Source organism: Xiphias gladius, chromosome 18 (assembly GCF_016859285.1).
Source record: "Xiphias gladius isolate SHS-SW01 ecotype Sanya breed wild chromosome 18, ASM1685928v1, whole genome shotgun sequence".
In the NCBI taxonomy this organism is placed as follows: Eukaryota; Metazoa; Chordata; class Actinopteri; order Istiophoriformes; family Xiphiidae; genus Xiphias; species Xiphias gladius.
The window spans coordinates 20,381,297-20,397,766 of record NC_053417.1 but is presented as its reverse complement, the minus strand read 5'-3'; the positions used below and the strand labels follow the sequence as shown (position 1 = coordinate 20,397,766).

Genomic DNA, 16,470 nt, shown 5'->3' with positions numbered 1-16,470 from the left:
CCAAAAGCTTCAGCTTGTGTTACTTGAAGTATTTCTTGGTGGATTTCAGGTCTTCTTTTGATCATTGTCTTGCTGTAGAAACCAGCCTCCTTTCAGTCTCACGTTCTTGACTCACTGCATAACGTTGCATCCAGAATTTGCTGATATTTAGTGGAGTCCATTCCTTTCTCCATCTATGCTGTGTTTCCTTTGGCACTAGCTGCCACTGTTTGTACAAACAGCACTGCATGGTGGAACGGTGCACCATGTCATCTGTGTCAGGTAAACCTTCCTGCAGCTCCTTTGCAGTCATATAGGGGTTTTGCTTAGTCTTTCTACCCATCTTCGGCTTAACTGCCATTGCTTAAAGGCAAATTCCAGGCTGCAATCGCTTTGATATCTTTTTATAGCGGTCCCTGTTCTGTAGACTTCAGTTAGCTTAATTTTCAGATCCTCGGCTTAAAGGAGTCCATGGCTGAGTGTTACCACAAGGTTTGAAGAGTCAGAGAATTTATCAGCTCTGAAAATTTCATCAGCTGACCATTTCTAATGACAATTCTTGAGTTGCCTTATAAGTTCTAAGGAGTTAATAAAGGCCTAATGTGTTAATGAAATTCTGGGAGGATCCCTCTGCTTTAAACTTTTGCCCATGCCATAATTACGGTTTAATTAAAAAAAGTTAAGATCATGAAATAACCACAGTAACAGTGCATTAACACTTATGAAAGGCTTATTTTTAATGTTAATTTGCTGGACGGGTTGTATTAAAATACAAAAAATACAATAAAATATGTAATTTGTCCAGTGTTTCCCGAACTTTTGCATGTGATATGTTTAAGTCTACAATGTACAAGTAAAAAATCTGCACCAAATTTCCAGTCAGATCAATCCGTAATCACACAGTCCCAAACTGGGAACGAAGAGCGACCTGCTTGATATGAAAATTACACTTATGCTGTGCCCTTCAAAGCTGTAAGTCATTTTGAAATTTCTGCTGACAGATGCCTCCCAAGGTCTTGAACTTTGGCCCCAAATCATTCAGAAACTGCAAATCTTCTCCCAGGTTGCTGAGTGACAGCTCATCTAGTGACTGGCAATTGCTGCCATGTCCTTCGTAGGCATACTTGTAGGGTGGGTACACTGGGTGGTCTACGTGGTTTTCAGCAACCATTTGCAGTCTCTGTGGAATTAAGTCAAAAAAATATATTTCTGGGTCATTTTGTCAAAAAGAGGTCATACCAAAATACATTAAAAAAAAAAAAAAACATTCAGCCTGGTATAATGTATAATGTTAACTATGGAACTTTCTTTCATTGCTTAAAGCAGAGGCAGACAGTCTTATAGTGATTTCGTTCTCATCCTTGTTATGCATGTGAGCTTTACTCAATTTAATCTCATTCACAACATCTGAATTGTGACCTGTCCACCAGTCATTGTTCTGCAGCCAGTACAGCTTGTTCAATTTGATCAGCAGTAGGGACAAGTGCCTTAGGAAGGCATTAACACAGCCTGCCTGGTGTTTAGCTCTGTGTGATGTGAGACAAACTCCCTTACCCTGTCGATGTGATTGGCAATGTGTTGGGCTGACCGCAGGCTGAAAGAACGTTGGTACCTTGATGAACCGCCCTGCTGACAGAGGAGGACTGTCAGCGCTTGTAGCAAACAATTTATGTAAATGCATGGGGTTCCCACTGCTTTATTAAAATTTTATAAATGCATAAAAAAAAGTGTATACAGTACAGTCAGAAGTTTATATTTTAAGTATTAAAAAAATGTTAAATCATTGAAGAGCACTACTTACGTGGTAGGTGTTCATCCTGTCTGTAGTCCTTGTAGAGTACTAAAATTAAGAAAACAAACATTGTGTATATTTAGTCTTCTACCCTCGCTTGACCTTATCTGACAGTCACTGTATTTGGAAATTTTTATAAATGGAACCGTCTAGCACTTAAAGAAAGCATGCTAGAATTTTTTTCCATATAAGACAATATTTTAATCTGCATCAGGATTCACCCCATTTAAAATTCATTAATTTATTTATGATTGAGTCTAGACCAAATATTATAAATACATTTCAGTATAACATAGTAAACTTCCACAGAACCAAACTATTTGTATGTATGTAGCTTTATGTATGTATGTCTGCGTATGTGAATATACTGTATCTGTTATGTCTTTCAAATTGCTATATTTACATTGCTGCTGTATTTTATTGCGCGAGCAAATAAAATAAAGTCTTTCAAAATACACTTCAAGATAGGCAATTATTAGACGTAAAATTTTTAAAATCATCAATCATGAGATGTGTAAAAAAAAAAAAAAAAAAGGTCCAAAATCCTCTTTTTATCTCTTTCTGCATCCAGCACTGTAACAAAAGATTATTATTTAACTGGAAGTTAACATGTTTTTTAGATATTGTCCCAAATAATAGACAAAAAAAAAAGACTAACATGCAAACAAAAGGGAAAAACATCCTGTTGGTACTCAGTATGTGTGTAAAATACTGTTGTAGCACAAGATTTTCTGGATTTAAGCAATCAGTGTGCAGATTTAAAAAAAAAAAACACCAATAAGAGTAGAGGAGCACACAGATGCCATTTAAGCACTGCAAATAACTATTATCTTAATTATCGATGAATCTGCCAATTAGTTTCTCGATTAATTGATTGATCTTTCTGTCTAGCAAGTGTCAGAAAAAAGCGAAAAGTTCAGTTTGTTGTCATATATGACAAAGAAGAGTGTCAAATCCTGACATTTGAGAGGCTACAGCCAGCAAATGTTTGGCATTTTTGCTTGAAAAATGATTAGAATGATTAATCGATTATCAAAGTAGTTGCTGTTTAATATTTTGTCAGTTGACTCATCAATTAATCGAGTAATCGTTGCAGCCCGTTAAAGTCATCAGGAAACACGTGCCAACAGAGACGGCTATAGTAATCATGGCCATAATCACTCACCATGGTCTGCCCAGCAAGGCCACTGATCGCGTCTCCTTGATGCAGCGTTCCCAATGAGGTCATGTTAGAGTTATTCTGCAGGAGATACAGTTAAAGGTTAAATCAGAGTGGAAGAGCACAGTAGGACAGCAACAAGTCCTGCCTATTACCAACTACAGATTTTTCAGTCACATCTGCACTGAAAGTTAATTTCTTTTTTTTTTAAATCATCATTTCAACTGGTGCTGCTACTGTAAAACATTCCTTTAACAAACATTCCTTGTGTTTTTGAGTGTCTTGTCGACACTCAAAAACACGAAAGTGACCTATTACTCACCAGGGTGAGCGCTGAGCTTTTGTATGTATCCGCCTCCTGGTTCATTACTGGAGCCATTTGAGAGAGCTAGTTGAGCAAAGCAAATTGATAAAGCAGAGCCCAGTTAGAATAGCAATGTATTTTTGTCTACAACGTTTAACAAAGCATTTTATGAATTGTTTGAAAAGGGAAATGCAGCCATGAGATCAGCTTCTGTCTGATCCAGGAGCGCCTCCTCGTTGGTATTTCATGCAATCTTCTTCGTATCGTGTCAACTACTGTTAAAGGTCACTCTGTGAGCTACTTGTTACACAAGCTTGTACAAGCCCTATAATTTATGTCTTAAATGTGTCTACAACATTTATCTCAATCACCATCTTTAATCGCATACCTGCCTATCTGTCATCACCTCAGGTGGATATACAAAAATATGTACAGAGTAAATGTAAAGAACTGGATTATAGCTGTCAACAATTTTTCAGCAGGTTAGCAGTCACATTTTCTAAAACACAGACTTTTTTCTGTATGTAACTCTTTTGGTTTGTCTAATGGCACCTTTTAGACTCTTGCCTTTTGACAAACCCGGGAATTTCACCCACACTAACACCTAAGGCCTGTCTCTGAGAAAGTGAATGAGAGCCAGCTGAGGGGCGAGTTGAGGGGTACCTGCACGGTGGCCTGTTTTAGGCCATCTGTCACAGATGCACCATTTGTAGGAGTCAAGAGCAGAGTGGGCTCAGCCTGGCAGAAAGGGAGAAAACATAATAAAAATGATAGGCTAGGCCTACCAAAAATGGGTAACACATTGTTATTGGTGGAGAAATGTAGCATACTGTCGCTGTCTTACGCCCTCTAAGCTGCGCACACAACACAACCAACTCACCGTGCTTACAGCACCCCCTCCTTCTTGGTTGTACTTGATAAAGGACTGGTATCCCTCATCCTGCACCATGGGGATGTGATTGAACCCCTTCTTTCCACACTCACACATAAAGAGGAGTAGCAGTACTGCAGACACATGAAAATAACACTGAGAACGTAGTGTTACTGTTGCATTTTTAACAAACTGCCACATAATTGCCATGGGCCATTAACTTACTGCCCAAATAAGACAAAGCTTTGTGGGAAAGGGGGGGGGGGGGGGGGGAATGCTTGCTTCTCTCTCATTACAATTATGAATTTGCACATGAGCAAAGCTCTTAACCCCCAGCTGCTCCAATGAAGCTGATCAGTGGCCAATAGATGAGACTGAGGTTGCACTGGGGAGCTCCCAGGTGTGGATGTGTGTAACTGCTTGTGTTTAACTGTGACTGTGGTCAGGGCGTTCCTGAAAGAGAGTCTTGCTCTCAGTGAAACGTCCCTTCACAAATAAAAGTTTTAAATAATAATGAATGGCTTGAAATGATAAATCATAGACAGGAGTATAGTAACATGCATATCAACACAAGAGTAAGACCAGAAATGTTTTACACCTGCATACTCCCCAAAAATTGACTAATTTCGATTAACCACAAAGTCATGTGGAGAGAATTATTTTGATCTGATGGAGATCTAGCAAACATCGAAAAATGTTTTGCAATGGTTAAATCAAGTAATTGGTTTGTATTCAAACTATGAATCCTCACATTCCTCGCCCCTCTATTAGTTAAGTGACTGATTGATCTTGGTGTGATCTTACAATCTTGAATAATTTAAATTCCTTGGGTAAATTAATTTGCATCTAATTGACTTGATACTAAAACATTTGAGGGTCTCTGCAGGTTTGTTGAGCATGAACATTATGGTTTTGTTAATGTTTCCACTGATTGCCATACTCACACAAAAATAAGAGCAATCCTGCAAAAATCGGTCCAGTACCAGGTGCCCCAAGGCTGGATGAGAGTGGCTCTTTGCTATGGCAAACGTCTCCTTCTCCACAGTTACACACCATCACTTCCACAGTGTCATGTCCCATTAGGCTCTGTTGGTCCTGAATGACCAGGGGCACTGAATAGTTGCCATAAGGAAGTGTCTTCAGGCTAACAAGGCCACCTTCTTCACCTGTTGAAGAATGTAAAGAGAGGTGTGTAGTAGCTTTTTGATTGGAACAATTCCTTTTTTTTGTACTGAGGTGGGTGTAAAGATATGTACTAACCAAAGGAAGGGTCTAGTTTCCATCGCTGCTTCAGAGTTGTGTCATCACTCCCCAGAGAGAAGACAAAGGGCCCACTGAAAGGATGCGCATCTGAGTCCTTGGCAGCCACCATGACTTTGTTAACCTTGTTTCCACACATAATGACGCCATTGTTGACCAACTTAGGCATGTTGTCATTGATATCGCCGAGGTGGATCAGGACAGAACATGTACCTTCGGCTGGAGGCTCACCTTGGTTACCAAAGCAAAGGAAAAACTACCATTTTATTAATCTAGTTTACCAATGGACCATATTATATAGCTTGTGTGTTATTACAATTTACAGTAAAGCTTCTTCATACCATCATCTATGGCACCAATGAGGATTTTGTAATTGTTATCCTCATCAACATAGGGTGACTCTCTGTCCATTTTCTTATTTGATATGATTTGTCCCGTTTTCTCATTAATGCTCACCCAATCAGCTGGATCTTCTAACAGCACATACCTGATCACAGGTAGGAGAAATTGAAGATCATATTAAGCATATTAAGTAAAAAAACCAAAGATGTAGCTTTGTTGTGTGCTACATTCAAAATGAACCTTGCTCCCACCGTGACAGTTTTGAACTTAAAAATGTGAATCTTGAAGATTTTCTTGAATGAGGTAATACAATGGTATCAAGTATTGCAATATTTCTATAATGCAGTATATGCAGTATTACGAACTGGGTGTTTGTGGTGACATTCCTGGAAAAGTTAGTGCCAACGCAAACAGAACATTTCCTACTGCTGCAGCTTGACATTTCACTAGCGAAAGACAAGTTGACTTTTATTATGAAGTAGTCACAGGAAATGTAATGTGTTTGTTAGTGAGCCTAGCACTTATCGCTATCGTTCATCAAAAGTGCATCTACATTATTAAAGGGACAATAGATTGTTTTGCTGCCCCCACAGTTCTGTGACCGGCGATATTAAACTGCCTTTGTTGTTACTACCAGTAACTACAGGTGTCGCCAGATCAGGAAATCTTCAAGATTGCCACTTTAAGGTCATGTTGGTGGCAAGACTTCAACTGAAAAAGGGCATGCACTTAAGTGTTGGCGTGTAACTTCTAGTTTGGCATTTTATATGTCCAATATTACCATTGGCGCAGAAAGGCAGGCATTTTCAGAGTGACTACATAATTGCAAGGTGACCAAAGTTTTATTGTATACAGTATGCCATGTAATCTTCGTATTGGAAGTGTAGTGCAATTAGGGCCCGACCAAAGCAAAGGCAGTGTGGTTATTGCTGATATAGCAATATCAGGTTATGGTTATCTGCCTGCCAATACTAAAATAACATTAAAAAAATGACAAAGATATGTTTGTAGTAATTTGGTGAAACAGAGTCACCATTACAAAATTTGTCTGCCGGAGGAAAGCACTGACAATTTTAGTTTTTTAGCTGTAAAATTTCCTGCTTATTACACATCTTAGTCACAATTATTTGACAATCAAATTTGTCAAAAATGTGTGGTTATGATATGCGTTTAAGTAAGAAAATGAACATCAGGTGATATATTGCTTGATATATTGCTATTCACAATGTGGAAATAATACACCGACCTTATTTTGGATATGTCAGAGTCGACATCATGAACATTTGGGGTGAACAGCACCTTTCCTGGCACCTCCTCTTCCTTGTTGTACACGGTAACTGTATCTTTCTCAAACTGAGGTGGGTCATTGATATCAATCACTTTGATTGTGATATTGACTGTATCTGGAGGTGGAAGTGTGCCTGCACCGACATTTTGACAAATAAATAAGGGTTCCTCGTTCTCTACTCCGATCTGCAGATTGGTAAAAGTTGTCTGTTCATAATCCTTCCCCTGGAAGAAACACACATGATAAATGACAAAAATTTTTGGGATTTTTAGCTTGGCCCACTGTGATTGAATGAAGTTTATAACAGAGCTAGAAAAGCAGAAGTACCTTGATGACACTCAGAATACCCTCATTTGTGTCAGGGTCAGTTTCAAGTTTGTAATTTCCTTCCTCATTCCCTTTAATAAAGAAGTATTTGGCACGCCAGCCAGGAGTGTTAGGAGTGTCTTTGTCCTCTACCGCAACTCTCAGAAGATCATTGTGGGTGGCTGATTCTGACACCGCACCGTGGTACTGGACAGGCAGAACAGTTTCAACTTTCAACATCATTCATTGCCCTAAAGAGCAACTTTAATAATAATAATAATAATAATAATAATAATAATAATAATCCTTGCCGTATTCTCCTTGAACATCGGTGGATGACTGTTTGTGTCAAGAATGTTGAGTGTAACAACCGCAGTGGAGGTAAGAGATGGTGTTCCATGATCTTTGGCTTGAATGATAACTTCATACGCCTTTATTTTCTAGCAAATATATAAATGATGATATTTGAGATATCATATTGAAAAAGCGGTAAGTGTGTATGTATGCATGTACGTGGAGCCGCCCACTGTAAGTCATTGAGTCTCACATCATAGTCGAAACATCCTTTTAACTTGAGCTGGGCCATCCTGCCATCGATCTGTTCCACATCAATCTGGGGCTCTTGCGGGCTCTGTGAAATCAAACTGATGGTGATTTCAGAGTTAGATGTGCCCTGCTGATCTCTGTCCAAGGCCTTCAGTTGCACTGGCAAGTACCCTTCAAGACATTGAGGAAAGGAAGCACAAGAGAGAGAATGTGTTACAGAAGAGTAGGAAGTGGGGAATGGGAGGGAAAAGAACACAGTAGGACTATTAGAGACAGGCTGAAAGATGAAGCCCAGGTTTGAAATTGTAATTTTCTCACACCTCTGTTTAACCTTCTAGTCTTCATGTAAACTCCAAAATAGCCATGTCAATTTTAATTGTTTTCATTTTTTGATATGTGATACTCACTGACTAGAGAAGGAAAATATGTATACCCCTTATACAACTGTATACTCACCCTCTGGCATATTTTCCTTTACATCGACTTCGATTTGGGGGTTGAAAAATGTAGGTGGGTTGTCATTGATGTCCTTTATTTCTACATCAAAAGAGAGTTCCCTGTCTATTTTTTCTTCGGTCCGTACGTCCAAGATATCAAAATTGATCTGTTGGTAAAGGTACTCATGTAAGATGATTTCTGATAGTTAAAATCATTATAAAGTGTATTTAGTAGAGTGAAAATCCAGAGGGACTGGTAATCCAGTATTAACTCACATGGAAGAGACTGTTTTCTTCTCTATCAATCGGTCTGAGGGCATAGACGACCCCGCTAAATTCATCAATGGAGAACACTTCCAGCGGCTGCTCAGTCACACCCATTCCACTTATACGAAACTTGCTCCTTTTCCCCCCAAGATTTGTCTTGTTATTAAACATCTACAGTCAAAACACACACAACTGAGCTGCTATTGTTTATATGTTCGATCCGTCCATGCTGCCACATTGATTAGTAATTTCATTTACAAAATGATGTCTTCACCTGTGAAATTTGTTTTGGGTATGGACCAGGGTCTTCCTCTGTTAGTTGAATCGTAGACAAAACCCACCTTCTTTTGGAACGTATCAAAAGCGCCTGTAGATCACAAATGTAATTGTTATATTTCTACTAGAAGCAAAAAATTGTGGCAGGAGTTTGCAGTTCCAAACATAAAACAGTTACCCTCTCAACACGCCGCTTGTGGTTCCCACTGTGTGACTCTGCCAGGGCTGCTGATGCAGCCTGCAACGACAGGAAAACTTGGTGGTAATACTCGTTCAAGTCACCACAGAGAGGTTTTAAAAAGCTTTTAATCCAACATAACTCATAACAACCGACTAACAGTTGACAGGTGCCTCTTTATCGTGATTTATTCACTGCTTATTGGCACAATTTTTCCCCTTGAAGGTTTTATTTTTTGCCGTGTTGTTATTGTACACCTGTGTGTCTCTTTGATTTTCCATTCATTTCCTTCACTGCATTTTGCTACTCAGATACAGGTAAAAATTTTAGAACACCTTCATTTTTCCCGCTGTTATATTAATTTACATAATTCAGTGTCTCGGTGTTTCTGAAATTAAAGCATAGAAAAAAAATAAACAATTGGAGAATTTAAAAACAAGGAATCGTGGAATCTTCTTGTTGAACTAACTTTAATCTAAATTTTTGACTAATTCAACCAAACATGCTAATGACGTTCTTTCCTACAATGGAAATCAAATATTGCTCAGAAAGTCTGTTCCAACACTTTGCAGAAGCTCCCACAAATGTGCTGCACTTTGCTGGCACAGGTCCCTTTCATTCCTCACTTTTTGTCCAGTTCATCCCAAACCGGCTCTATGGGGTTTAAGTCTGGATACTGTGCCGGTCTTCCAATATGTGAAGCCACTGTCTAATTCTTTTTTCTTCTAATGTTTTGGGTCATTATCTTGCTATAGGATTAACCCCGTGATTAACCAGTCTGTATTCCTTTGTTATTTGCCTCTTTGTCATTATTCTCATAGCAATATGCAGTACTACTGACCATAAATAATCAAATCATTGAACACAGTATGAGCTATACCTATCCTGGTATAACCGTAACAGCATCAGGAATTGTCAACATGGCAGTGAATGCAGAAAGAAAAGGAAAAAACTCTTAAGAGTTCTACATACAATTAAGTACAAATTTCCATATTATTTCCAAATTCAAAATATTTCTTAAAATATTAGGAAAGATTTTAATTGAATTAATAGTGTTATCCTGCCCATTTCACTATATGGTAGTGAAGTATGGGGTCCACTCAGTCAACATAGCTACTGTATACCCACTGGGATAAACACCACCCAACAAAATCTCTACATGCAGAATTCTGCAGATACATTTTAACTCAGATTTTATAAGCACCTTAAATCTAGCCCCCCGGACGCCTTCCATTCCAAAGCCTTCCAAACCCAAGAGCTGAGCCCAGAAAAGACTCTCCTATGTCAATTGGTGCTGAAACTAATTGCCTTCTCTCAAACACAGTTTGACCAGTCTCACAACAACACCGCTTTCCAAACACCAATCAGCGTAAAACACAATGTAAGGAAACCTGTTTGAAACACTGGACAGAAAGACTAAAAGCCAAAGTAGATTAGAGTCGTATCAATAACATAGAAACGCCTTCACACATACAGGCAACTTAGAGTTTCAAATTCATCTAGTCAGCATGTCTTTAGACTGTGGTAGGAAACCATAGCAAAAGAAGGAGTAGTTTTTGGACACCTGTAAATGGACACTTACATAGGAGAAAAAGCAATAGTACAAAACAAAGAAATGAACTCTCTTAGACTGTCAACACTTGTGGTGAATTAATTAAATAGTTACGTTCCGAGAAGAGTATGCTAGTATCATGTATGATACTGTGATTAACAGCACTAAGAAAATAACACCAACTTAGATTTTTAATCAGATCTTGATTAAAACAGTCTTAAGGACAAACAGTGCAAAGGTATTAAACCCTATTATGGCAATTATGACAATTATTATGTAAAAATAGCTAACAAAACTTATTTCAATAGTGAGGCACTACACGTATTTTTAACGTGATCTTAGGGGGGTATCTTATGGCTTTATTAGATCGCGATAGCGCAGCAATGACAGGAAATGGGGGAGAGAGAAAAATGCAAGGTCATTGTTCATGCTCAGCATCTTAACCTGTAAGCCACGGGGGAGCCCAAAGGTCACTACATATCAAACAGTATCTTTTATTGACAGTGAGCTTAGAGGGCAAAGTTTTTTATTCTTTGTATTCTTTCGACTCTATTCCACAGCCGCCTTAAAGCCAAACTCCATGGCCTGCAGTCGAAAGTTCCGAATAGTTCTTTTATCATTAAGCTTTTCATGCTTTTGTAATACCTGAGTGTAGAGAGGTGACAGAAAAATGGGGAGAAAGAGAGTTGAGGAACAACACACAACAAAGGTCCCCGGCCCGACGGGAACCATGGACGTTTTAGTGTATGGTCACCATCTTAACTCCCAGGCCCCAGGTTTAGAATTTATATTATAAATTCTTTATATCAGTGTTTTGGCAGACCTTGCATTCTTCTGGATGAACTCATGCAACCATCTGACTGACATACAGTAAATAGTGTATCGGACAGGTGTTTCGAATCACTGTGTTCACAGGACAATAATCATATTGTCTAATAATCAGACCGAAAGCAATTTGGTTTTCATTTGTTTGAATCGCTGAAAAAATTGAAAATGTGGACAGGAATTACGAGGTCTGCAACCAGGCTAATCATCACGAACATGGCTTTTCCCTCTTTTCTTTTATGTCTGCCTGACAGCCAGGTTCTCTCTAGAATAGAAGTGTATTAAGAATTACCTTTATGATTGACATTTGTTGGTTTTTGTTAGTGTTTTTTTTTTAGGAAGTGAAAGAAATTTCGTAGTTGCACAGAATAAAATTTTGCAAAGCCTGTTTTTTATGCAAAAGAAAGATTCTGAAGTTGCAATTAGCTTAATAACAGGAGAAGACTTTGTATTATAACCCAATCTAATCCAATAACTCTGTAAAAAAAAAACTGCTGTACTCCACTGAATTTAAGGCTTTTACGTTACCATGTCCACAACTTGTATTTCATGACATAATACATAGTGCTGGTTTTACTTGATGATTTCACCCATCTACATTTGCCTGCAGACTTTTTAACTGATATTATACCAGCAACCAGATGTTCTATACGTGTATTGTGTGCTGTTATTTCCAAGTTTACAAGTAATCACAAGCAACACGACGCTCTCAAAACCAACATTTTGTCATAAAAATAACCAAACATTCACTTAGTTATCCATGTTCGATGTTAACATAACTTTTGCTTGTTTTAAGACTGGATATAGCTCAGGATTTCCTGCTTACCAAAAGAAGAAGGGAAATGGTCCTCATCTTGAGCCACTCAGCTCGATATTCTCTGTGGGAGTGCTCCAGAAGAGCTGAGCACAGCTTGAAAAAGAGCGCACAGACGACAGCCCACAATGCCTGCACACAGCAAATTGGCTGACTTTGCCGTACACAAAGGACTGTTTGTTCATGCAAATTATGTGCAATGTGATATGTTAAGTGTAGTGTTTGTACCTACATTTTGTGTGTAAGACCAGGTAGAGTCGTGCTCTACTGTATATACACCTACCCATGTATTTGCTTCCATATCTATGTGAATTTGTGAGAGTGTTTTAGTTAATACGATAGTGTGAACTTTAACAAGGCTCTCTGGGTGTGCTGGGAAACCTGGCTCAGCTCTGTAGCTCAGGTTACCATGTCTTATTTATGTCGTGGCATTCATCACACGCAAATGTAGCTCAAAGTCATAGGTTCAGTAAATTTAAGATAAAAAGACTGAAATAACATTTTAAAACCACTGGTACAGTATACATCACTCTCACACTCATTAAACCAGCAGTTAGTCACATACATTCAGAACATTATTACCATACACATACCGGATATAGACACCATTTGATCCTAGTGTTGTTTGTGTTTTTCTGTTGCGCTGTCTCAGTGACACATCATTTTAATTAGGATTGCATTATACATAACAAAACAATTAACTACTCTTCTAAGTCAAGAGAGCGTGACTGTGTCCAGCTTGCTCCAGGAAACATCAGTTGGCATGTTTTAAACCCACTTTGTCTATGTAATATCTTTATCTCGAGCATGGGTATCGTCTGAGATCATTGCACAAGGCTGTAGGTGGAACAGTTGCCATCAATTAAAAGTTTGACATAGGGTAGTGATAGAGTACTTGAATGTTAATTAAAAGAGTATATCTATATTTGAAAGGGCTGAACCTTAATTAAAAAAAAAAATGCAGTAAGTGATGGATCAAGACAAAAGAATGAAGAAAGAAATTGTGCATAATATAATATAATATAATATAAGCACTATATTTGACATCAGTACTAATTTATGTTGATGCTTTCCATAAATATCAAGGACTTTTACACATAGTTATTATCCAAAAATGCTATAAGCTAAGAAAGTTTGCTTTACTCTACTTCCTTCTCTACCAGCCTCCCTCTTTTTTGATTCCTTCACCTTCCTCAGTCTGATAAATACTGTTAGAAACCTCCATATGTCTTTGGTCATCTATTTATTTCCCATACAGGGTCATAGAGGCTGTTAGGTAGGGACCAGGGAGAACACACAGACTGACTCATGTTTACGTTCTCACTGTCACATAGTATGCAGTGAATTTACACTGAGAAACTAGAGCCCTCAGGGGAAACTCACATGAACATGGGAACACCTTCACAGTCCACATAAAAATCAGGTCTTCCTTCTTCTGGCAGACGTTAAACATCCTGATCTGCCCTACAGCATTTTTGGCAGTTTCACGGGTGCAGTTTCAGAAACCCAGCATTAAAAGAGAATATACTTAATTACATAATTATTTGTATTCTCATACAGTCCACTTACCACTCCTCATAGTGAAATAAGGTGTTTATGCATAAATAAATAATTACTGTATTATGATCTTAAAAACTATTAATCCTTTACTTATGAATTGAGCACAAAGATATTGTAGTCTCCTCAGAAAAACAGCCTGTTCTTGCAGTCAGTGTTTTGACAATTTGGAAACATTATAGAATATTTTTTGTCAGCAACTGCCGTGAGACGATTACAAATAAAACTTTTAGCAGAAAAACATACATGAGAGCTCCACCCTATTAATTTAACCCGAGATCCACATAATTCGATAACCATGAATACAGCAAGGTATTATAATATACTAGAATATTGCAATTAGGAGTCACTGCTGAAGCCTATGAATTAGTTGAAAACCAGCCAAAGATCGCAATGGCATCTGAGAAAATGTAGGCCAAGTTGTAAAACTACAGTAGTAGAACTGGAAAGCACAATGCACTGGAGAAAGAGAGGAGAGGAGCAGTGGTGAGTATGCAACAGCACAGTAGATCCTTCTAATGTTGCACTAAAATAATCCCGGTTGCCTTTTCTCCGTTGCATGCTATCACACAGGTAAGAAATGGTGGCTCATAGTTTTTCAACTCTGTCAAGTCAAGTCAGGTCAATTTTATTTATGTAGCAAATCTTAACAGAAGTTATCTCAGGGCACTTTTCATATAGAGCAGGTTTATGCAGTACTCTTTAGAATATTATTTATAGAGACCCAACAATTCCCACCACGAGCAAGCACTTGGCGAACGGTCGTCCTCTTAAAACTTTCATTGTAAGAAGCAGAAACGTTGAGCAGAACCAGGCTCAGGGTGGGGGGCTGTCTGCCTCAACTGATTGGATTGAGAGAGAAGGAGAGCGGGGGAGAGAGGAAGCGAGAGAGAGTTAGAGAGCGAGAGAGAGAGAGAAAGAGCAGGAGGAAAGAGAACATAGCACAATGCAAGGTGCACATAGAGATGTAAACTAATAAGAATAAGAATAGGAATAGGAATTGTAGCAGCAGGTGTCAAGCGGGAACATGGGGCAGGAGGTGGCTTGCAATCACAGATCCAGAATCTACAGCTCCAGGTGCCGAAATACCTGCAACGAGCAACAGGAAAGCACAAAACTATGGGAGAGAGTGAGAGAGAGGCGAACAGACTGGACGCTCAAGTGCTTGAAGGAGCAAACAGAGTTAGAGAGATGCACATTTTCTGGATTTGGATTTAAAACAACAGTCAGGTGAAACAAGATTTGTTTGCTGTAATATTCCTCCTGTTTGAACTGGCCCTGAATAGGTACCTACTTAAAGCAATTTCAGCGTAAGTGATTGGGGACAAAAGGCGCAGTCATTGTTTTGTGCAAAAGTATGTGCGGCTCTTTGTGGTTATCTTCAAAGGTTACTGTCTTTCTAGTGTGGTATTTCTGCTTAACATCCAGTATGAACATATGGACTGATCACATCAAGCAAAAATGTAAATATGCTCATGTGATCAATGTCTTAAGGTAGACTTGAAAAATGTGAGCCTATCCTTTAAACATACAGTACGCAGACCTCCTTAGCATTGTAAAATGTGTTGCCAACATGGTTAGCACTGCTTTATTTGTTACATTTTGTTGTTGACTACTAAGTCGGAGAGAGGTTTAGAAACAGCAGAACGAGAGCACTCTTCATGTCTACAAGGGTGGAGAAACAAGAAAAATGGAAAAAGGAAAATGTGGCAGTATGAGAAACTAAGAACCAGTGGGTGAAAGACAGATAGCACAGGTAAACATACATTAAATTCAGCAGGTTTTTTTTTTATTTAGTTCATAGCAACATGTTCCACTGGGTAAGAGATACACATCATGATTGCCACTTAAAAAAGGTTGTTTGGTCACACACACGTCCATATACTGACACATCCATACAAACAGACACACGTTTTATACTCTGTGCATAAACCAAAAGATCGCTCACTCACTTCCACAAACACTCACTCTTCACATGATCATTTACCTATATCCAAAATGACATCTCGCATGGATGAGAGGAGTAACTTTGTTTTAGGTTCAAGTGTCACCTGCATAGTTCAGTAATGCAAGACTTTGTGGTTAAAGAACTGAAAACATAAAGTAGTCACTAACAAGAGCAAATTCGCATGCACTGACAAATTTCCATTCATGATACTGTAAATAGTTTGCACATGCACATGGCAATTGTTAGGAAAATTTAACTTTTTGTGCCGGATTTCTGCCTCATGTTGATCTTCTGAAAACACAATATGAAGATGCAATGACCTTGCACATTTACCCCCGAAAGTCTGAGCAAACATGCACTGCAACCTTCAGGTTTCACATGACTCTTCGACACGCCTTCAAGTCATAAAAATGGGCAGGAGGGAGTTTTCCCTCTGGCAGTAAGAGGAACACAACATCAATTGACAGCCATTTGATCTTAGCCAGAACATGTTAGTGCATTGGAATGGTATGACTAGTATCATTTACATAAAAAGTCAGGACACTGTTGCAAAGAATATCAACAAACACTGAGTATTTAGCAGATACTAGGAAAAATAGAGTAGAATTTAAGTAGTAAAGAAAAATCCAAGGTACTCTCGAAAACATTCCAAAGACACAGCAAATCACAGCCAGGTCAACCATGCTAGGGTTCTCCCCAGAAGAAAGAGAGAGAGACCTTAGACTCCTTTACATCTCTGTGTATCTCTACAGAGAGTAAAATTCAGGTT

The 16,470-nt window shown here is 38.6% G+C and overlaps 1 protein-coding gene across 1 annotated transcript; it reads right to left on the bottom strand.

Annotated features, from left to right (window-relative positions):
- Positions 1-859: 859 nt before the first annotated feature.
- On the bottom strand, positions 860-12,256 carry cdh26.1 (cadherin 26, tandem duplicate 1). Its single transcript, XM_040152733.1, has 19 exons — positions 12,209-12,256; positions 9,006-9,065; positions 8,826-8,918; positions 8,561-8,722; positions 8,304-8,451; positions 7,849-8,018; positions 7,613-7,741; positions 7,323-7,508; positions 6,954-7,219; positions 5,707-5,852; positions 5,366-5,596; positions 5,050-5,271; positions 4,115-4,239; positions 3,898-3,972; positions 3,253-3,318; positions 2,937-3,011; positions 1,781-1,819; positions 1,534-1,605; positions 860-1,159 (listed from the first exon to the last, which is right to left on the bottom strand). Exons 1-19 carry the CDS (start codon positions 12,233-12,235, stop codon positions 944-946), a joined length of 2,508 nt encoding a protein of 835 aa, XP_040008667.1. The 5' UTR covers positions 12,236-12,256; the 3' UTR covers positions 860-943.
- Between the last annotated feature and the right edge of the window lie 4,214 nt (positions 12,257-16,470).

What these genes read in the sequence shown, in the direction of transcription:
- cdh26.1 (XM_040152733.1), bottom strand. Translation starts at nt 12,235, where the DNA reads ATGAGGACCATTTCCCTTCTTCTTTTG. An exon ending in GAGGGGGTGCTGTAAGCACG is followed by an intron (nt 3,973 to 4,114) that starts GTGAGTTGGTTG and finishes CCTTTCTGCCAG; the next exon opens with GCTGAGCCCACTCTGCTCTT. An exon ending in ACAGGATGAACACCTACCAC is followed by an intron (nt 1,606 to 1,780) that starts GTAAGTAGTGCT and finishes CTCTGTCAGCAG; the next exon opens with GGCGGTTCATCAAGGTACCA.